At 34.2% G+C, this 23328-nt stretch overlaps 1 protein-coding gene and 1 pseudogene across 1 annotated transcript; both read right to left on the bottom strand.

Moving 5' to 3' along the window:
• Positions 1-2127: 2127 nt before the first annotated feature.
• On the bottom strand, positions 2128-3838 carry LOC110627988 (bifunctional epoxide hydrolase 2). Its single transcript, XM_021774416.2, has 5 exons — positions 3677-3838; positions 3361-3575; positions 3080-3250; positions 2740-2978; positions 2128-2528 (listed from the first exon to the last, which is right to left on the bottom strand). Exons 1-5 carry the CDS (start codon positions 3744-3746, stop codon positions 2279-2281), a joined length of 945 nt encoding a protein of 314 aa, XP_021630108.1. The 5' UTR covers positions 3747-3838; the 3' UTR covers positions 2128-2278.
• A 13765-nt stretch (positions 3839-17603) lies between these two features.
• On the bottom strand, positions 17604-19825 carry LOC110627791 (annotated as a pseudogene).
• Between the last annotated feature and the right edge of the window lie 3503 nt (positions 19826-23328).

Genomic DNA, 23328 nt, shown 5'->3' with positions numbered 1-23328 from the left:
CTAACCCTTAACTCGCAAAACTGGCTGACACAATTTGTTTCTCCCTAGCCTAGCTAGAAGAGAAAAGGGATAAGCGTTCATGAATATGGCAAGCTACCGCCAAAGATGGTCCATTTGTTCAACTCCAAAGTCAAAGGAAAAACTTTCTTAGTAAGGGACACGGTACTCCAAAGAGCATACTTAAAGAAAGGCAATGCAGATGTAAACTAATGTGCAATTAGGAATGACCATTCCAAGTTATCAAGGTAATAAGACCTGGGTTTTATAAGCTTGCAGACTTAAATGGAAAGGCATTAGCCAGATCCTAGAACATAGCCAACCTCAGGAAGTTTTATTAGTAAAAAGAATCTTGAACTTAACATTTTTTTTTTCATTACCTTACTTCAGCCGAAACTTGTATAACACTTGAATATTTCAACGAATACTTCATAATAATTACTTGAATAAGGCTATTCAGTCATAGAAATTCGTCCATAGAAATCTATGCCATTCAAACAGACATGACATATTCAACATTTTAGGTACCGAATATTGTTATGGGCCAACAATTTGTTCGACACTTATAGTGTCGAACAAGACTATTCAGTCATAGAAATCCGTGCACAACGTCTTATTCAAGACCCAAAGTCTAAAAATCTAATGATCGCCTTTTCCCGCCTGCTCCTATTTAAACTCATAAAAACTTCGTTCAAAATTTTGTTTTTGGGTTGTGAGAAATTTTATAAGAAAAAAATAATTTTGTAAGAGATTTGAGAAGAAAATACTTGAATCTATTTAATATTTTTGCTTCTATTGCAATTAAAGACAAATACCGGTAAGTTTCATATATCATTTTGTTAAAATAAAATTTATTTTATAAAAGTAAGTATATTGAAGATTACAATTTTTTGTTTAAATATATGCATTTTATTTACTGTGATTAATTTTAATTTAATTAGATTTACATGAATTTTATATATATTTAAATTCAATTACGAATATGTTATACTCAAATTGATAGGTTTATTTAGAAAATAATTTATAAAATTATTGATTTAAGAAAATAGAAAATTATTATTTAATTTATATGGTATAGAAAAACTTACTAATTAGTCTCTCGATTTTAAAAAATGCATTAAAACATCCCTAATATTTTAAAAAGTCTACTATTTAGTCACTCTGTTAATTTTGTCGTTAAATATTTTACTATTTAGTCTCTATAATTATAAAAAACTTATCATTTGGTCTCTTAAATTTTTAAAAAGTTTATTAATTAATCCTTCTGTATCAGAGATATTTTAAACTTTTTTACAATACTTAACTGTTAAAACTAACGGAAAGACTAACTAATAGACTTTTTAAATGCATTTTTCAAAACCAATAGATTAATTAGTGGATGTTTTCATATTATAGAGACTAAATAATAATTTAGTCTAAAAAAGTAATTTGATGAGATTAGAGTATAATTCGATATGAGATTATTGTTAACTAATTTTATTTATATTTATAAATTATTTTAATTTTTTTAAAAAGTAAAAGTTTTAAATAATTATAAAAAAAACTTTAAATAGAATGATATTTCAAGCTTAGAGTGTTGAACATGCTCAACTGATACCATATTAGCTTGTTGAGTGTCTAACAAACATGTCATGTCCGCTTGTGAAGTGTCTAACATATTTGTTATACACTCTAAATTTGAAAAATTTTTTGGATTTGCTTAATTTTTAATTTTTTTTTTATTTTGCGTGATTTAAAAAAAAAAAAAACATATATTTTAAGTGTTGTTATTTCCCCTCTAGTTTTGGGTCCGATGGTGCTAGATTTTAATGTTTTATGTTTTATGCTTTATGCTTTATGCGTCTAAGCTTATGAGTGATTCATTGTTTTGCCTAGTGGGTTTTAGTTATCTGAATTGCAATTTGATTTATTGTTGGGTTGCAGATTTTTCACAGTGCTTCTTGCTCCGCCAGCGGCAATAGTGTTGATGTAAAGGGTCTGTAGTCTGTACATCTATTCTGCTATCTAGGGTTGGGTTCTAATGGGCCATGCTTTTTAATAGCTATGGGCTTTTTCTGGTATCCCTAGATATCTGCCTGTATTGTTGTTCAATTTACCCTGGAAGCCAATTATTGAATGATATGCATCATCTTCCAAAAAAGATGTTGTAATTTCCATAAAAGACACCGAAAAAGAAAGAAAAGAAAAGAAAAACTCCCTTTCTCGACAGACAGCACTAAGGATACTTTATTTTCTCAAAGGATAACATAGGAACACATCAGGTTCTATTAGAGCATCCTTTTCATTTACTATGTTTGTTGAGGAAGTTGATGAGGATTTCGTTCACCTGCTGTGGGAGTTGCTCATGAACAAAATGGCTCCCATCTTCAACAAAGATGATATCTAAATCAGGCACAAATTCCTTCACTTTCCCACTCCTAATGAAATCTTCCACACCCGTGAACTTCATAACATAGTCCTTCTCACCCATGATCAATAATGATGGAACTGTGATTTTTGGATCCTTAATTCCGCAATCTACGTTTAAATTCCTGCATAAAAGCACCAATCATCAAGTATAGAATTTTTTGTGGTTCTAAATGTTGCCAGGGAAATATCAGTACACTGACACTTTGCCCAGTTAAAAGCTTGTGGTTCTGGGTGTTTACCGAAGTTCCTTCTAGAAAAGAAAGATATTGTACACTGTTTCAATCTTATCTTTCTAGAACCAATCTGGGTATGGAGTTGGAGTGTTTATGCTACCTGTATGGAACCTGTAAAGCAAAACGAAATCCAGACGTCTCATACAAAGATGCATAAACTGCAAGATCTTCTTCTGAGAACCATGGAGGTAAAGGAGTAGAAGCATCAACCAAATCCATAATTTCTTGAGTATCATCTTTAGCTGTTGGTGGCTCAGTTCCAGAGAAGAGAATGTAAATATTCTTTATCACTGTCTTAACGTCTAGCCTGCCAAAGTCTGCTTCAGCTCTTCCGGGCTCCTATAATTACACAGGAATTACATACAGTATTAGTGTTAATGGAAAATTATGATTGTTAATGGCCAGATAATTACAGTAAAGTAGGTGATACAAAGTTTTACCTGCCACCTTGCTATGTAAAAACCCTTGGGCATAAGATGAGTTGGGATGCCATTAGGACCTGGTAGCATAAAAGGAATGCCCAACGTTGCAAGAGCAGACACCCTGTTGGGGTGGAGGACGCCAAGTAGGTATGCCGGAAAAGCTCCAGCATCCTTTGCGATGACAAAAGCCTGCTTCCAATTATTGAAGTACCAGATTTAAGCTATATGGGTTTTAAGAACAAATAATGAGAATTGAGTATTATAAATAGAGGGGAATTGGCCTGTGGCATGAAACGAACCTTACTGATGCCTAGAGTGTCGAGAAGGGCCAGTACATCGCCAACAAGGTCCATGAAGGTTCCTTTCTCTGGCTCAGGTGGCTGATCAGAGAATCCATAGCCCCTGAAATCAATAGCTATTGCTCGGTAGCCAGCATTAGCGACAGCAATCATTTGGTGCCTCCATGTGTACCAGATTTCTGGAAATCCATGAAGGAATAATACGACCTTCGGACCTGCAAACGGAGTACATGATTCACTGTTGTCAAACAAAAGTAGACGGATCAAGAGCATGCAAATGAAGAAACGAAATAGATTACTGGGTTTGGGCTAATACCACTGCCAATTTCTGCGACGTGCAGTTTTAATCCATTCACTTCGACATGGTTTTGTTTGATCTGCTCCATGGCTGAGAGAGGCTGAGGAAGAGCGGATGGGTGACGTTGATTGAGTCAATTAGGTGGTAGCTCTTTGGAGAAAAAAAAAAAAAATAGGTGGTAGAGGAGCATTTATATCACGTGTTCCTTAAGCGCAAAGGGGAAACAGCTACTTCAATTTAATTTAATTGAAATTAAACAATTGCTAAGACATGAAAGTTTAATATAAATTACTGGTTGTTGTGATAGCCTAAGTTAAAAAGTAAAGAAAGAATAGTCTCAAATAAAAAAAAAATAAAAGATTTTATTTTGTGTTTATATTTTTGGAAGGCTTTGACTTGATTTGAAGGGTCATTTTGAAAAAAAATCTAAAATTTAATGAAACAATATTAAAAATTAAAAAACTTAATACTTGACACTTGATTACGCGTAAATCACATGAAGTTTTATTTTTTCTAAAATTCAAATTTTAAATTTATTTGGAATTTTTCAAACACATTTATCTAAACGGTACCTAACAATTTTAGAATTATAATAAATGTCTATTACTCTCCAAATTTTCTATACAATCTTCTTTCTTTTTTCCACCTTTCTTCTACTCAAATTTCTAAAAAATCACATAAAGTATTGTATGTGATTTTTGAGATTTTATTATATCCTAAAGAAATATTAACTTAATCCTGCAATAATTAAAGTAGAGGCAATTAATTCCTTAAAAAAAAAGTATTTTTTCACTCTTTAAAGTCATTTTTTTTATACGTACTATCATTACATTACTTAAATAATATATTATAATTTAAATCGATTAAATTAAAATACTTTTATATATGTAAAATAAGTAATAAATAGATAATTAAATATAAAATATAATAATTAATGAAATCAATTTAAGATAGTTTGATTCGGGATATATAGATGTCCAACTCTAAAACAAGTTGATACTTTCTGATATACTTTCTGATGCAGCCAAAAAATAGAGTTGTGTGGTGATTGGTTAGATATGCAAAAAAGAGAACGTGAGGTGGTTGGTGTCCACTGCAGCCACTCTGATACTCAAGTCAATATACTGGAGAATAAGGTGAATGTAAAGAATTGCTTAGAATTTTAGTACGAGAGAATAGCGTATCTTTTGTCTCTGTGATCATTTTTCTTTTATATTATAAAATGATGAAGATAAATATAATATTTTTCGATAATCTGGCGATGATATGATGACTACTTGATAAGGGATATCACCAGCTAATAGGCCAATGATCCCGCGATTACAAGCGTAATGGGGATATGTTGGATGGTATCTGATAACGGTAACTTTGTGCCGAGACTCGTCCTACCAGGAGAGGGCGAGTCTTGGCGATGAACCAGGTATTAAGGTGTCTGGGTCTTCCCTTCTTTGGGTGGGACTACATTATCCATTTATTAGATCCTTGCCACGTAGACCTATTATGTGGTGACAGCTCGTGACTTATTTTGGGCGATTATTATGTAGCATCAGAAATTCCCCCGCTGGTCTTCGATTCTTCATATTTGAAGGTGATAGTTGTTCTCATGATCTAGGGCACGTGGCTTATAGATATTAGTTTTTTCTTGGTCACGACGCTTTGCCTGCCTAGCTTTTTAATGATAGCTACCTCATTTCCTGATCCGCATCTAAAGCATGCTGTCAAAATCGTCTTATAAGAACCATTCTTCTTCCCTAAATATCACTTTTTGTAATACCCGGCTAGACCCTGGCATCGGAATCCCTATTTTCCGGTGGAATCTCAGATGTCGGAAACCTCTAGAAGGGTAAAATATGTTTTTCTAAAATGTTTTCATGTGTTTTAAGGTTTTAAGTAAGAAAGAAATTGAGTTTTGAAAGAAAAGAAAGTTTTGAAGGGAATTGCCAGGTTCGGCCGCCAAAAGTGGCTCCCTTTTGCTGCAGCCGAATGTCAAGTTCGGCCGCCGAACGTGGTAGAGTTTTGGAAGCACCTTTGGCCTCTGAAGGTGGTCTGGCCAGCCACCTATAAAAGGTCCCATGTCTGAAAATGGGCGAGCTTTCTTCTCCATTTTCGGGCAGAGGTGAGTCCATGCCCTTCCATGGTTGGTTTTAATGTTTTCCTTCAAATCATTCATGTTTTGATGAGCTTTAACTTGGTTTTGAAGATTTTGAGCAAAGATTGGAGTTTTGAAGCTTGGAGACCTCAAGGGTTAGTTTCTCTACATCTCCAAGCTTGGATCGTCCTTCCTCTCGATCTTCAAGAGGTAAGAGTAGATCCTCACCCTCTTCTATGTTTTAAATAAGTTTTGAGGGGTTTCAAGGGTATATGATGTATGTTTAGAGTAGATTTAAAGTGTTAGGGTTATATGATGAAATGTATGTTATTGTTTGTTAAAATGTGTTGTTGTTGGGGTATAGGTTAGTTTTAAGCCCCTAAATGCTTAAGAGTGTGTTTATGCATGTTTTTGCATGGTTTGGTTTGAGTTTGGACGATTTGGGAGGCTGTTTGTGCATGAGAGGCTGAGTTCTGCCATTCTGAAAGAACTCAGGTTCGGCCTGCCTGTGGTGGCATGTTTTGGCCGCCTAAACTCGCCCCCGAAAGTTGAACTTTCGACTCTGGAGGGGAGTTTCGACCGCCGAAGGTGCCGCCGAAAGTGCCCTGTTCAGCCTTCCTTTGCATGTTTTCTATGATTTTTTTATGATGTTTTAGGGGGTTTTTGGGGGAGATGTTTTGAGTCATGTTAGTGTATGTTTGGTCCCTCATTTGAGTCCACCTGTGTAGGTTCGGACCCCAGGAACCGAGGACCCCAGTAGTGAGGTAGCTGCTTCAGAGTCTTCTCAGAGTCAGCCTGAAGTGAGTAGAATGGATCTTTATATTTCAAAGCAAATAAATTTCAAGCATGTTCATGCATCACGAATGCCATGATATATATACTAGGGTGTTTGCATTAGAAATCACGAATATGTTGCATTGCATATTATGTTGTTGATGTGGATGGATGTTGGATGACCCATTAGCCCTCAATAAGATATGATGACGATGATACGGTATAGAAGTCCAGTGAGGCCCATTCTACGCCCCTGGCACCATTGGAATGTGTAGAGGGCTATTGGTGACAAGTCCATCCTTGATGTGATTTGTTTGTGATGTGATGCATTCCATGAAAGCATATGTTTTATAAATTGTTTTACTATTCTGCTCACTGGGCTCTAGTAGCTCACCCCTTTCCCTTAAACCCCAGGTTTGCAGGTTCGGGATAAATCAGGATGTCAGCAAGAGTAAAGATTTTGTGGATGTAATAGTTAGATGTGGACATGAGAAAATAATGAAAGATATTGTAATGTAAAGTATTGTACAAAATGTAATGAGTATTAGAATTGTGCTTGACCCTAGTGTGTATGGTTAATCCCTTTTGTTCATGATCATTATGAAATGTCTTAATGTTAAGAAATGTTAGACCAAGCTTGATGTATGATATGATGTCCCACTAGAGCATTTGATGAGGGCTCTTGTGTGGGGTTTATGTTTTGGTTATGATGCATGCACAGGTTAAGTTTGGTGAATGAAAAAGTTTAAAATTTTTATGTAAATGTTTGATCATGTATGGGATTTATCAGGTATGACAGGTTGTATGTTAGGCTTGCTACGGGTCCCGGCGACCTTAAGTCGATCTGAATCCTAGCGCCGATAGCGGTTCGATTTCGGGTCGTTACAGATTGGTATCATAAGCCTAGGTTCATATGGTCGGACTTAGAGAGTGTCGGGCTCATAGATGTTCTAGAAGGGCAAGCACAATAGGAAAACCATGTCCACTAGGATAGGATGTGGAGTCCTGTCTTGAATGATGATGTGAAATACCATAATTTTATGCATGTGCATTAATGATATGTTATGTATATGATGCGGGTTCATGTGTTCCCACATGAACCATATGATGCTAATGTTTTATGTGATGTGTGCTATTTTCACTACAAAAAAACTGTGAAATTGTGATCAAAATTAGCGACTAAAATTTTTGGTTGCTATATAGCAACCAATCAGTGACCATTCTGCTACTACATGAATAAAATAATATTTTTATTTAATAAAAAGCTCAACGACCAAAAATTGGTCGTTATTTGGTCGCTATTTAGCGACCAAATATTAAATCGTCGCTAAATTTAGTGGGAATTAGTGCCGCGAGATATTTGCGACCATATTTGCGACGAAATTGCGACTAATTAGTTTAGTCGCTAAACAGCGACCAATCAGACAATTTTATTTTTAAAATTTTAATTTAATTTTTAATTAAATTTTATTTTATTTAAAATTTTAAATTAAGATTAAATATACTGTTAAAATATTTTTTTTATAATTTTACGTATATTTTTATTTTTAGTACAATTTATTTTAAAAAATAATTTAAAATATTGTTATTGTAAATTAATACAGTATAATATTTTAATACAATAAAGCTATATTATTTATCTTTAAAAAAATTATAACATTAAAGACAAAATTAATAAACATATAGTATAAAACATTTTAAATAATATAAACTATAAAAATAAAATCTTAATTGAAAGATAAAAAATAAATCTAAATAAACTATAAAAAATAAACTATAAAAAAGTAATTAAATAATATAAACTATAAAAAATAAACCTAAATAAACAAACCTGCTATAAAAAAAACCCTTAAATCCCAACCCTAAATCTCTCTCAACTCTCAAGTCTACTGCCGCCCTCCCCTCCCCCATTCGGCCTCTCCGTCACTCGTCTGGTACAGCCGTGCGCCTCCTGCCGATCGTTCCTCTGCTCCACGCTGTCAACATCGTTCTGCGTCCGGTTCCTGCGTCCGCTGGTCTGCTTGCTTCTTTGCTCTTCTCCACCGCTTCCTCTGCTCCAGTCTTGCCGTCCGGTGCTGCTCCTCGCCGCGTCCTCAGTCACTGCACGATAATCTTTTGAAGGAAGAAGTATATGTGACAGGTATAATGTATGCGAGACAGGCTTAGTATATGGAAAAGTTTAAAATTTTTATGTAAATGTATGATCATATATGGAATTTTATCAGGTATACAGGTTGCATGTTAGGCTTGCTACGGGTCCCGGTGATCTTAAGTCGATCTGGATCCTAGCGCCGGTAGCGGTCTGGTTTCCGGGTTGTTACATTTTCTTTCTATTTTTTCTTAGATTTCAAACTGCCTTACTTATTTTCTTTTCACTTTATGTAGATATAGTCGGGTTAGAAAGCAGATTTGCTGAGGCGGCGCGTGCTGCCTACAAAGGTAAAGCTGTTGTAGGGGCAACCGGTCCCCTGCTAAGTATGCTCACCAAAAAGAAGAAGTGGTCATGCTTCCCCCTCCTCCTCCCTAACCTACAGTAGAAGAGACGACTCCCTTGCAGCTCGAGTCTTCTGCCATGGGCGCTTCTACATCTACCCTACTTTCTGAACCTTCTACTGCTGTCCCCGCTCCTACTAAGCCTGTTCCCGTGAACATGGGGGTTGACTCCTCATGGCCTCTTAGCATTCAGCGCCTGGCCTTGGCACTAACATGGACACCTTCTCTCCTTAATGATCCTACCCTGGCCATCCTATTAACCAAGAATGCCCTAAGGCCTAGGGATCGTCATCGCCTAAATGAGCTTGAAACAGATGATCTTTTTGACAATGCTATGCACTCTGCCCTGCAAAGTGCCCTTTGTCCTATGTGGCTAAAGAGTGCAACAAAGTTCTAAGGTGAGTGTTTGGTGCTCAGGAAACGGACAGGAGGCTCCTGGTGGAGGAACGATCGAGGCTGAAGACTCGGGTTGACAAAGTGGAAAGTGCTATGAAGGAGAGTCTAGAGTCAGTGGACAAACTCTAGACAGACCTGGGTGAGGACAACACTTCCCGTCTTGCCCTTGAGAACTGGGCTAAAAGTGTTGAGGATCAAGTGGCCATTCTTTAGTGCCAAGTCTAGGAGCTGAAATCTTAAAAGAGGAGAACTGGGCCACCTCGAATAGAATTGCTGAACTAGAGGCTGAGCTTCAAGAGACCGTGGCCCAAGGAGGATAGATGTTCATCGAGGCTCAAGATTATGTGAAGAAGGAGCTAGTAAAATGATTTTCTTTTGATAACTTCTCTTGGATAGACGGCATTCTTCCAAAGGAGGAGGAGGAGGCCGAGGATGAGCATGAGGAGGGGAGGGTTGATGATGTTGACCAAGCCTCTATTGAAGATATAATAGATGTAGAGAATGCCAATGTAATAGAGACTTTTGAAATCATCCCTCCCTCTTTGAAATCTTCCGAGACTTTTAATGAAAAAATATTTTTTGTAATGTCGTTATTATCTTTGTGTGTTATATGATAAGTATTCGTCCATAATCCTCTTCTCTTTATCTGTCAATCCAAAAATAATTGACAAAGATTGCTAAGGGATTAACAGTCAACCATCGTAGTAGTGGTAAAACAAATAACTTGAAGACTTTTGAGCATCGGGGTTAACACCCAGATATATGGCCCGGCAGATACCCACCTTGGGTTTGATTAATGGGACCATCGCCTAGCCTTTGGGACTGGCTTACACTCGCTGTGTGGCCTTAGGCGTCAAATGCCTTAGAACTTTCTATAGGGGATTAACACCCAGTAGTTGAGCCTAGCAAAACCTACCTTGTGTCTCCTCATGAATGCCTTGGTTAGTGGGGTCAAGACTCAATCTATTGACCTGACTTACACTCTCTGTGCAGCCTTGGGCATCAAATGCCTCATAACTTTCTATAAGGGACTAACAACTAGTAGTTGAGCCTAGCGAAACCTGCCTTGTGGCTCCTAATGAACAACTTGGTTAGTGGGATCAACACCAAATCCTTTGGTCTGGCTTACATTTGCCGTGCGACCTTGTTTAGTGGGACCAATGCTCGGATTGTGGTCTGACGGAACCCGCCTTTTGACTTTGCCTGCCAAAAATCGCCTTGGGGCCTTGATTAGTGGGACCAATGCTCAGTTTGTGATCTGGCAGAATCTGCCTTATGACCTGGCTATTTTTACATAAGGGAGGAATTGATTTTCAATCTCCTTTGTTTTGTATTGATGTTCTAGTAGAGGAGGAGAACCACCTAAACTTGTCCCACAACTCAAACTCACTCTGCAGACCTACAATTATTGCTAAACTAATACCAAGCTATTTTTCAGCCATCTTCCAGTCTTCCACTTTTTCGAAACCATAATCACTCTATTCCTTTACAACCAAAGAGCCGGCCTTTTAGTATAAGACCCCATAAATACCCATATTACCAGAAAAATGAGATTGAAAACCTTGTCATAGAAATGCTAGATAGCTCCCTAATTCAGCCTAGTACTAGCCCCTTTTCCTTACATGTTTTATTAGTCAAGAAGAAGGATGGATCATGGAGGTTTTGTGCGGATTATAGGAAATTAAACAGCGTTACTATTAAGAAAAAATTTCCTTTCCATATTATAGGTGACCTACTTGACGCATTACATAAAGCTAAGGTCTTTTACAAGATAGATCTTAAGGCAGGATACCACTAAATTAGGGTGGATCCACTAGACATCCCTAAAACTGACTTCAAAACTCACCATGGAAATTTTCAGTTTAAGGTAACTTTTGGGCTTACCAATGCCCCTGCTACTTCTTAGGCCCTCATGAAGCATATGTTTCAGCCTTACCTCACAAAATTTATTCTAGTATTCTTTGATGATATACTAGTTTACAACATAGATTGGGAGCACTATTTGCAGCACCTAGTTGTTGTTTTTAAAACACTCCAACAACAGCAGTTATTTGGTAATAAGAAGAAGTGTTTGTTTGGGAGGGCTAAAATTGATTACTTGGGGCATAGAATTTTTAGGGCAGGAGTTGCTACTGATCCTGTTAAGATACAGGTGATGTGATCTTGGCCTGTGCCTGCATCAGTGAAGGAACTTAGGAGTTTTCTTGGCTTAAATAGCTACTATTGAAAGTTTATGCAACACTATAGTCTTATCATTAGGCCTTTGACTAACCTATTAAAGAGAGATGCATTCAGTGGAATGAAGAGTCACAAATTGCTTTTGAAACTCTCAGGGAGGCAATGACCGAAACACCAACGTTAGTTTGCTAGATTTTAGGCAACCTTTTGTGGCGGAGACAGATGCAAGCAATGCTGGAATGGGGACATCCTATTGTCTATATTTCTAAGGCATTTGGTCTCAAGAATCAGGGGCTATCTGTTTATGAAAGGAAATTATTAGCCATTACTTTTGTTGTCCAAAAGTAAAGACATTGTCTTGATCAGGGTCCCTTCTTTATCAAGACTGGTCATGAGAGCATTAAGCACTTGTTGGAACAGAGGTTGCATAGGAACTTGCAGTTGAAGGGTGTTTCTAAGCTCTTAGGCTTAGATGCAAAATTTTATATAGAAAGAGGTTGAAAATAAAGTAGTTGATGCTATTTCAAGAAGACTTATGAATGTTGCATGCTTGGGTGTTCAAGGATCTTCTATATTACAGTTTGTTTGGTTGACTTCTTTGGTGGACAGTTATGAAGGGAATGAGCATGCTACTGCCTTATTTTCTCAGCTGGCTATCAATAGCATAGCTCATGCGCCTATGCTATTAAGAAGGGGCTTCTTTATTACAAGAATAGGTTGTATGTGGGCTGTGGAGGCAAATTGAGATCACATCTCTTAGCCTTATATCATGACTCCAATTTATGAGGGCATTCTGGTATTCAAGCTACTTATCTAAAACTTAGGAGGCATTTCTACTGGTCAGGGATGTTTGAAGCAGTACTTGAATGCGTTAAACAATATGATAATTGTGCAAGAAGTAAGCCAGAGCACTATGCCAATCCTGTGTTATTGCAACTATTACCTATACCTTCACAATCTTGGCAGCACATAAACATGGATTTCATAGAGCAACTACCTAAATCAGGGGGTAAGGATACCATTTTGGTGGTAATTTGCAAATTGTCTAAATATGTTCATTTCTTCCCTTGGCTCATCCTTTTTCTACTACTGACATTGCTAAAGTTTTTTTGAATTATGTGGTTAAATTACATGGAATACCATTGCCCATAGTCTCTGACCGAGGCAAAATTTTTACTAACTTGTTTTGGAAGGAGCTTTTTAAGTTATTGGATACTTCTCTATGCGATAGTTCAGCTTATCATTCCCAGAGTGATGGACAATCTGAAAGACTCAACCAGTGTTTGGAAGGATATTTGAGGAGTATGACTTTCATAGTGGTACAATACTAACAATCATAGTGCTATTGGAATATCACCCTTTGAAGCCTTATATGGGCACCCTCTAGCTCCTTTGGTCTTATTCCAAATAGGAGACACCTCAGTGGCTTCTGTTACAGATCTTCTTACCAAGAGACAGGCCATGACTCAATTACTGAAGGAGAATTTATAGGCTGCGCAGTTAAGAATGAAACAACAAGCAAATAAGAAATATCGAAAAGGATATTTGAAGTGGGAGATTGGGTGTTCTTAAAGCTGCAGCCTTACAGGCATACTTCCTTGGTTCTAAGAAGATCTCTCAAGCTTTTAGCCAAATATTATGGACCCCTTCAGATAATTGCAATGGTTGGTTCAGTTGCTTACAAGTTGAAACTTCTTCCACATATTCTATTCACCCAGTATTTCATGTCTCTCTATTGAAGAAATAACCGCGGACAAGTGTAACTTCTTTGCAAGAATTATCAACTATGCCACATGATCAATTTCTTGTTGCTCCTGAGCAGCTTCTGAAGCAGAGAACTATTCTCAAGAATGGCAAGCTAATGTTGCAAAGGTTAATTAAATGGATCAATCTTCCCATTGAAAATGCCACTTGGGAAGACTAGGCCTCCATCTCAGCACAGTTTTCTGATTTTCAACCTTTTAGGGACAAGAAGATCCTCATAGGGAGGGTATTGTTAGATATTGTAGGAAGAAAAGAAAAAATATTATTGAAGGTTAGAAGTAATTAGTTTTGGAAGGAAAACATAAGGATATTTTGGATATTACTTTTATAAATTTGTTATGACAGTTGGTAGTTTGTTACACAGCTGTATTAATATTATAGAAATAGAATATATAGGAGTAGCACACGGGAAGAAAGGCATTCAGATTAATCAATACAAAATTCTCTTTCTACTCCTCTCGATCTCAAACTTCTTCTCTTATTTCTTCTCTCTCTCAATTCTCTCTATACTGTTTGGCAATCTGCCACAATACATATGATTGCCAGAAATCTATAGCTTTGGGATGATAGTGCTTTATCTCCATCTAATGTTATGAGATCTGTTGATAGTCTACAAAGAGATTGGGACATAGCTCATGCTATTTCTTTGTTTATTAATCAATCTTTTTAGAAGGTTGGGAAAGGTATTTCTTGGTTATGTCCTTCGTATAGGAAAAATAGTATTCCACTAATTAGCATAGAGTACAACACTTATATAGATAGGTTACAGCTAAGAATGCGTAAAATATGGAATACAAATTACAGCTATACAAATTACAGCTAAGCTAGATAGGTTAGAGATAAGTAGTTAGAGCTAGGCTTTATCCTTAATACGCCCCCGCAAGATGAAGGTTCCATCGGAAACGCCAATCTTGGATCGAAAAGACTGAAACTGTAATCGTCCAAGAGACTTTGTTAACATATCAGCATACTGGTCCTTTGAGCTAATGTGTTGTACTCGAAGTTGTCTAGCTTGTATACGTTCCCTGACGAAGTGGTAGTCCAATGCAAGGTGTTTCATCTTGGTGTGATATATTGGATTGGCACAAAAGTATGTTGCTCCAATATTATCACAATGAAGAACTGGAGATTGATTAAGAGGCAAATGCAAATCTTGTAACAAATTCTGAACCCAAATCATTTCGGCGGTAGCATTGGCCAAGGCCTTGTATTCGGCCTCAGTTGAAGATCGAGAAACAGTCTTCTGTTTGGTAGATTTCCATGAGATAACATTAGACCCAAGATACAAGACATATGCAGTAGTGGACCGACCTTGCTCAAGAGTACCACCCCAATCAGAATCGGAAAACGCAGTTAATGTATGTGAAGAGTCCGAACGAAGATATAATCCATAATAAATTGTACCTTTCAAATATCGCAGGACACGCTTCAATGCTTGGAAATGCCTCTGTGTTGGGGCATGCATGAACTGCGAAAGTCTATTAACTGCAAAGGAAACATCAGGACGAGTGATAGCTAAATATTGCAAGGCACCAACTAGTTGCCGATAAACTGTAGAGTCTGCCGATGGTGATCCATCACATAGTTCAAGTTTCTCACTAGATAAAGGTGTACTAGCCTCCTTAGCACCAGCCATATCAAACTTAATGAGTAAATCATGAATATGCCGATGTTGAGAAAGAAACAGCCCTGTAGAGGTCGGAATAACCTCAACACCTAAAAAATGATGTAAAGAGCCCAAGTCTTTAATAGAAAACCGAGCAGCCAACTTGGACACACATTCATCCAAAAACCTCGTGGTATTGCCAGTTAACACAATGTCATCAACATATATAAGAAAATAAGCAAGAACATCTTTAGAGTGATAAATAAAAAGAGAAGCATCTGCATGTGATTTTCGAAAGCCTATCTCTAACTACTTATCTCTAACCTATCTAGCTTAGCTGTAATTTGTATAGCTGTAATTTGTATTCCATATTTTACGCATTCTTAGCTGTAACCTATCTATATAAGTGTTGTACTCTATGCTAATTAGTGGAATACTATTTTTCCTATATGGTATCAGATCTTTAACAATACTCTAACGAGGTTTTTCTAGATCCAGTTGTTTCTCTTTTCCTATGGCTTCTTCATCTCTTTCTTCTGTTATTCAACTCAATGCTCCTACACACTTCCCTATCAAACTCACTCAGGAAAACTTTCCTGTTTGGCGAAAACAAGTTCAATCAACATTGATTGGGCTCGATTTGCTTGGTTTTATTGATGGATCTAAAACATCGCCATCTGAATTTCTTACTGATAAAGACAAAACTATAAACCCAGAATATTCTCTCTGGTTTCGACAAGATCACATCCTTGTTAGTGCCCTTCTTGGTAGCTGTTCTGAGGTTATTCAGCCTCTAATTTCCTCAGCGAACACAGCAAAAGAGGCATGGGATCGGCTTCACCAGAGCTTTGCTAATGTCTCACGATCTCGTATTCTTTCACTCAAGACAAAGCTTGCTCAAAATCCCAAGGGTTCGAAATCTATTGCAGTATTTATGAATGAGATGCGTGCCATTGCTGATGAATTGGCTCTCACTCAGAATCCTGTTAGTGATGAAGACTTGATTGTTCATATTATTACATAGCTTGGTGATGATTATAGCTCCATTGTTGCGGCCTTAAAGGTTAGAGAATCGGCGATCTCCTTTTCTGATTTGTTTGAAAAGCTTACTGATCATGGACGATCTTTAAAAGACAAAGATCCACCTGTTTCATCTCCTTCTATTGCTACTGTTAATTATACTGCTAGGACTGGAAATCGTTCACTGCAACAGAATGGTGGAGGTCATTCCAATCAGTTCTCACGCAGAAATCGTGGAGGTCGTTCTTATCAATTTCAGAACAATACACGAGGTTTTTATCAATCTCCTACTATTTGTCAGTTTTGTGAGCATGTTGGGCATGTTGCTGCTGAATGCCGTAAGCTAGCACGTTTTCTTCGGGAAAACAATATTGTGGTGCGAACAGATTCCACAAATTCCTCCATAGCTTCCAATGCTGTTCCGTCGGTGAATGCTACGACTGCTATGTCTACCACATCACCTCAACAATGGTTGTTTGATAGTGGAGCTTCTCACCATATTGTTTCTAATCTGTCTTCCTTGCAGGGTTATACGGATTATGGTGGGCCAGATGAAATTCAACTTGGTGATGGTAAACTCTTGCCTGTTACTCATACTGGTTACACTGCTCTGATACCATATAGGAAAAATAGTATTCCACTAATTAGCATAGAGTACAACACTTATATAGATAGGTTACAGCTAAGAATGCATAAAATATGGAATACAAATTACAGCTAAGCTAGATAAGTTAGAGATAAGTAGTTAGAGCTAGGCTTTATCCTTAATACTTCGGCAGGGAAAATAAGTACAATCTCGATGCTTCTTGTTTTTCATTGGAAAGTATAACAGGAGATCATGTTGTGATTAGGAATGCAGTAGGGGAGTTCATCAATGCTGCTGCTCAGTCTTATGATGGGTTGTTTCTTTAGAATATCGCTAAAGTTGTTGCACTTCAAAGGGTTTTGACATGGTTACTTACCAACTTCCGTGGACATGTTGACATTGAAATGGATTCTCTAGAGGTAATATGAACTTTTAAATCAGCTGTGGAGGATACTTTTAATTTTGGTGGCATTCTTGATGATTGTGGCTCCCTACTTTTTTATGGTATGCGCTATTCCTTTCTTGAATTAGAAGACAAGCCAATAAGGTGGCTCATTGCTTATCTCGAGCTTCCTTATGTCATACTAATCTTGTTGTTTGGAGTATGGTTCCTCATTTTTTGGTTTCTATTCTTAATGCTAATGTCTAATAAGATTTTTTCACTTAATTTCTTAGATCTTTATGGATATAAAGGGATTTGATGGACGTAGAATGGATTAAAGATCATCCTAGAAGAAATCTATCTAGAGATAGTCATGTTTGCATAAATTTATTTGAATAGTGAATAACTATACCAATGAGAAAAAGAGAAAATAATAATAAATATAGAAAAAGGTAAACAAAGGAAACACATTAACAAAGAAAATAGCGATAAATATTTTTCGCAGAAAACATAACGGAACGTAAACTATATATATATATGGCGATAATGAATTTCAAATAGAAGGAATTAACGTATATTTGAATTAACTTTACAATTATGTTCATCTTCATTTATTTATTGTTAATTATTATTGAGGAAAGGATTCATAGGACCATGTATGAAGGAGGAATTTATTTTTTGTCAGAAAGACATCACTCTTTTTGACACAGTCTGGCTTGATTCAGCAATTGAAGAAATAGCATTCAACTCATGGACACAACTTTGCGTTGTCCGTTTTCCTTCGTCAAAGCAAAGGGATACGTGAGTGGGACTTGATTACTTTTATATGCAACTTCGAGCACTTTGAGGTGGTCATGGAGCATCTACTTGAGTACTATGTTTGTTGAGGAAGTTGATGAGGATCTCATTCACTTGCTTCGGGAGTTTTTCATGAACAAAATGGTTCCCTTCTTCCAAGAACAGTCTCTAACTCTGGCACAAAACGCTTTGCTTGTTCACTCCTTACGAACTCCTCCATGCCAGGCAACTTCAGGACGTAGTCCTTCTCTCCCATGATCAGCAATGCAGGACATGTAACTTTCGGATCAGTTAATCCACAATCTACACCTAAAGTCCTGCACAAACAAAGTAACAGTAAACCAAACGAGACCAATTTCAGAAAAATGTTCTGTATATTTCATGGAAGATAATGTCGATAAAGATGCATGGTTTAGTTTTAGGCTTCAGGCTTTGAGGCTTCTGCATATACCTGTATGGGACTTGTAATGGAAAGCGGAATCCTGAGTTCTCATACAAGGATGCATAAACTGCAAGATCATCCTCAGAGAACCATGGCGGTAAGGGAGTGGAAGGATTAACCAAGTCCATGATCTCTTGGTCATCTCTGGCTATTGGTAGCTCAGCTCCAGAGAAGAGAATGTAGATGTTTCTTATCACTGTCTTGACATCTAGCCTGCCAAAATCTGCTTCAGCTCTGCCTGGCTCCTGGGATCATATTGGAATTGGATGTGTTTGATTATTACAGAAACAAGTAGTGGCAAATCTAAAATCTAGGTACATCCTATTACCATATGCCGAGCTGGGTCTCAGGAGTGTACCTGCCACCTTGTCACATAGAAACCCTTGGGCAAGGCATCAGTTTGGACAGCATTAAGGCCTGGAAGCATGAAGGGAATACCCATTGTTGTAAGACCACAGACCCTCTCTGGATACATAGCAGCTATTATGTTTGCTGGTAGAGCTCCAGAATCCTTCCCAACTAGAAAAACCTGTAAATGTGATAAAAGAGAAAAAACATTACCCTCTCAAATCTATATTATTATCTTGAGCAGAATTACAAATCAAATTTTTAACTTTTTCAGAATAACCTGTTAAAATATGAAGACTTAATAATATATTATAAACTGTATACTCTATGGTCGCTCATCCAACTCCGCGCGGAGCAGTCGTCTGTTGGCCGCCCCACTGGAATGGAGGGCTCGAGGGTCTTTTAGGACTATTTTATTTTTATTTTTTTTCTCTAAAAATAGTGTATTATATTCAAAAACTGCCATCGTGAACATAATCAAATCGGTGAATAACGATTAAATCTGTGAAATTTGTGTGTTAAATTACTTCTCATGTTTAATTTTTAAATTGTGTAATTGTTTGATACTTAAGGCAACCCAGATATGCACCAAGTTAATTTGGATTCCTCAATTGTATCCCAATTTTGAAACACGAGGTTATTTTCATTAGTTGTTATGTAGATGTCATTTACAAACATTGAACTCTAAGAACTCTGAAAATTCTAGCAGCCCACCAAAATAATTGATTCACAAATATTATCGTCTATATGTTAATTTGAATCAAATTCAAGGCAGTTCTAACAGAAGAATGGAAAATGGCGGAAATCTCTCTAACCTTACTGATGCCGAGAGTGTCAAGAAGCGCAATAACATCATCAACAAGGTCCATGAATGATCCTTTCTCTGGCTCAGGTGGCTGATCTGAGAGTCCATAGCCCCTGAAATCAATAGCAATTGATCGATACCCAGCATCTCCAACAGCAATCATCTGGTGCCTCCATGTGTACCAGATTTCTGGGAATCCATGAAGGAACAACACCACCTTCGGACCTGAACACAAGAATCTTTAGGTGCATGGTCGCAGATATATAGAATCAGCCAAGAAAATATAAAACATAATTGAAGAAGGATATGTTAAAGATACAAAACTAACTACCCGTGCCAATCTCAGCTACATGTAGCTTCAGTCCTCGTACTTCTACATGGTTGTGTTTGATATGTTCCATTGCTCAAAGCGAGGATGAGAATGGGAGGAGTTCAAGGGCCTGAGTGATAAACTAGATGATTTCAATATAATGCAGAAGGGTCCCACTAAGGGTCATACATAAGTCAAAAAGTAAAGACAACAGATAAGATGGGATGGGATCAATTACATACGACTTTGTCGTGTCGTGTGTGACAAAAGCAAAACTTCAAAAATCCTCTGCCTAAACAAAGGGAAGAGGATGAAAGATGCAATGGACTAGACTTGACTAAAGGCCAAGCCCACTAGGTCTTGCTTACAAAGGCCAATTGGGCAGAAGTAGGCTTAAAAATCAAGGTGGATTTTTCCTTTTGGGCTTCTTAATTAAATTGCCACTAAAGATGATTAGGAGAATTTTGCTTAGACACATCCATGTTTGCCAAATTCTAAATTGATGAAATGAGGGAAGGAGAGAATTTAGGGGTGAGCATTCGGTCAGTTCGGTTCAAAATCGAATCGAATTGAATAAATCGAAAATTGAAATTTTAGTATTTATAAAAACCGAACCGATTTTAGTCAGAAATCAAACCGAACCGAACCGGTTTGATTCGGTTCAATTCGATTCGGTTTGATCGATTTTAATTTTTAATAAATTTTTTATTTTTTACACTTTATTTTTAATATTTTAAAATTTAATTAAAATATTTTAATCTTAATATAATTTAATTTATCTATATTATTGAAAATAACATATTATTATCACTAATCGATTCAGTTCGGTTTTTTCAATTTTTTTTTATTAAAACCGAATCAAACTGAAATAATCAAAATTTTAAAATTAAAAACCGAACCAAACTGAATTGAATAAAAAATTAATCTAAATTTTAAAATTAATTCAGTTCGATCGATTTTTTATATTTGAGCCGAATACTGCTCAACCTAAAGAGATATCCTAAATCTCATTTCCCATCAAATAATTGACCATAAAAGAACTTTTAATATTCAGAATACTTTAGGGAGATTCTAAATTAATTAAAATTCTTTCTAAAGTCTCTTTGAAGCCAATCTTTTCAATTTCTCAAACTTTGACTTCTTTTTTGAAATTTTTAAAAAAATTTTCAGCTTAACATAAATAAAAAATTTTTTTTCTTATAGTCTATTTTCTAATTTTATTCTCTCTTCCCTCTTTTATTTTACTTTTCTTTTTATGTATTTACTCACACAATTTATTGATTTTTTATTATTTTATTTTAATACTTAAATTAATATTTTTATATTTTATTTTGAATAATTTTTAAATATTAATTCAGATAATTTTATAGATAAAATTTTAAGCAATTTTATTTTGTATATTACTTATTAATTTATTTTAAATATATAATATTTTTATATTTAAAATAAAAATATAACATTTTATTAAAAATAAATTATTTATTAATTATTGGTTAAAGAATAATTTTTTTAAATAGTTATTTACATTATTTTATATATATTTATGATAAAATTAATTTTAAATAATTATTTTTCTATTTTTGTGGAATAAGATTTTAATATTTAAAATTTAAAAATACTTTAAAATAATAAATTATAAAAAAATAAAATAAAACCTATATATTATATATATTCCTTTGACTTTATTAAAAAATGCAATAAGTGATGATTATTAAAATGGTGATGTTATTTTTTGCTTTTTTTTTATTAATTTAGTACACAAGAGTGTTGATTTATGAAAAAAAAAAAGAAATTATTTTATCTTTAATTCTTTTAAATAATTTTAGATAACTCTAAATTTATTTATTTTCTCATATATTGTAAAATAAAATTATATATTTTTAGGAGGGAGAAGAAGAGAAAGTGAAAGAGAAAGTATGTAATTTTTTTTTTAGACAGAGAGAATAAAAATATAAAATAAATAATTGAAGATAAAGTTTTTTTTTTTTAAATTTATGTTAACCCTATAGGTAAAAAAAATTTAATGAAAATTTAATTAAAGTTTAAGGAATTAAAAAAAAATTAAAGTTAAACGACCAAAATAAAAATACACTAAAAATTAAAAATTACTTTGATAAAAATTATTAAAATTTAAATAAAATACCGATATAATTAAATCAATCAAATTTTAAATTTTAATTCATTATTTCATTATATTAATATTCTATTTAAATTCAAATGGATTGAAGAAATCTCTTAACATTTAAATTATAATTAGATTGAATTTTATCATAAAAACTTCTATTAATATTTAAATTATTTATATTGTAATTTTATCATAAGTTAAATTAATTTTTTTAAAAAAATAATTACAATTGTTATTGTTTAAATTTTTTTAATTTAATTATTTAATTATATTATTAATTTATTTAAATTTAAATTAATTGAAGAAATTCTTGATTACATTTTATTTATAGAAGATGTTTTTCAAATTTTAAAATTCTATATATTAAAATTTTATTGTAAGTTAAATTACATTTTTGTGAAAAATAATGAATTAAAAAAATCGTATGTAAAGATATAAAAATAAATAGTTTATATTAAGAATTGAAATTTTATATGATATATTATATTTAGAAATAAATTAATAATTTTAATATTGATTTAATTGAATTATTATTATTAATAAATTTATATTTTTTATTATTTTTTATTTCACATATAATTTATCTATATATATTGTATATAAAAATAGTATATATAAAAGTGAGAAGATGGAAATATTGAAATTACTGATTATATTATTTACTATACTTTAAATTTAAAATATATAATAATTTTATTATTTAAATAATTTTAAATAATTTAATTATTTCAAATATCATCTAAAATAATTTTAGATATTCTTCATCTAAAATTAATGGACATTCAAATTTTTTATTTTTTAATTTAATTCATTTTATTTGGTAATCAGATAAGATAATTATTAAATCTTAATTATTTTTTATAATATTCACATTTTAATAAAAAATAAAAAATTTTCAGATAAAAATATTAAAATAATAAATTTAAATATTAATAAAATTATTAAAATAATTTCACAATATTAAATTATTCTATTTTAATTTTTCAATTTTTCAGTTTAATTAATTTTTTATAATTATTTCATTATTTAAATTAATTTAACATTAATAAAAAAAATTTAAATTTTGAGTATATATAAATAATAAAAATTTAAATATATTTTTCTAAAAAAAGTCAAATTTGTAGTATAAAATTATTAAAATAATATATTTAAATATTAAATAATATTAAAAAATAAAATATAATATATAAAGTTTTTAAATAATAATAATTATATATATATAACAACTATAAGAGTTTCATCTTGCATAGCATACTCAGTATTTTCTTTATCTGAATAGTCTTCCAGTAAGCGCATAGGTTTTCATTGTTACAAAGAATTTCACCATCATCTCACAGAATCATAGCCTCCCAAACACTTGAAGCATTTGATATACTGGTGCATAATAGATTATGAATATGACTGAAAGTTTTCTTCCAATCTTGAGCACTTGTGTTTTGCAATTTGTTGCTTAAAAAAATCCTTATCCTTACTCCAGTTCCCTTCTCTTTGCTTTATTCTTCCTTCTTTGGCCATTTTTGAAGTGTAATTGTTTCTCCAAGGTCCTTGCACCAT

This window comes from Manihot esculenta, chromosome 12 (genome assembly GCF_001659605.2).
Source record: "Manihot esculenta cultivar AM560-2 chromosome 12, M.esculenta_v8, whole genome shotgun sequence".
Lineage (NCBI taxonomy): Eukaryota > Viridiplantae > Streptophyta > Magnoliopsida > Malpighiales > Euphorbiaceae > Manihot > Manihot esculenta.
Note: the sequence above shows the minus strand (reverse complement) of the source record. Positions and strands in the feature narration are given on the sequence as shown.

Excerpts from the sequence above, each read along its gene's own strand:
- LOC110627988 (XM_021774416.2), bottom strand. The coding sequence starts at position 3,746 with ATGGAGCAGATCAAACAAAACCATGTCGAAGTGAATGGATTAAAACTG. Across the intron at positions 2,979-3,079 it reads TTTACATAGCAAGGTGGCAG|GAGCCCGGAAGAGCTGAAGC; the intron begins GTAAAACTTTGT and ends GTGTAATTATAG. Across the intron at positions 2,529-2,739 it reads GCTTTACAGGTTCCATACAG|GAATTTAAACGTAGATTGCG; the intron begins GTAGCATAAACA and ends GCTTTTATGCAG.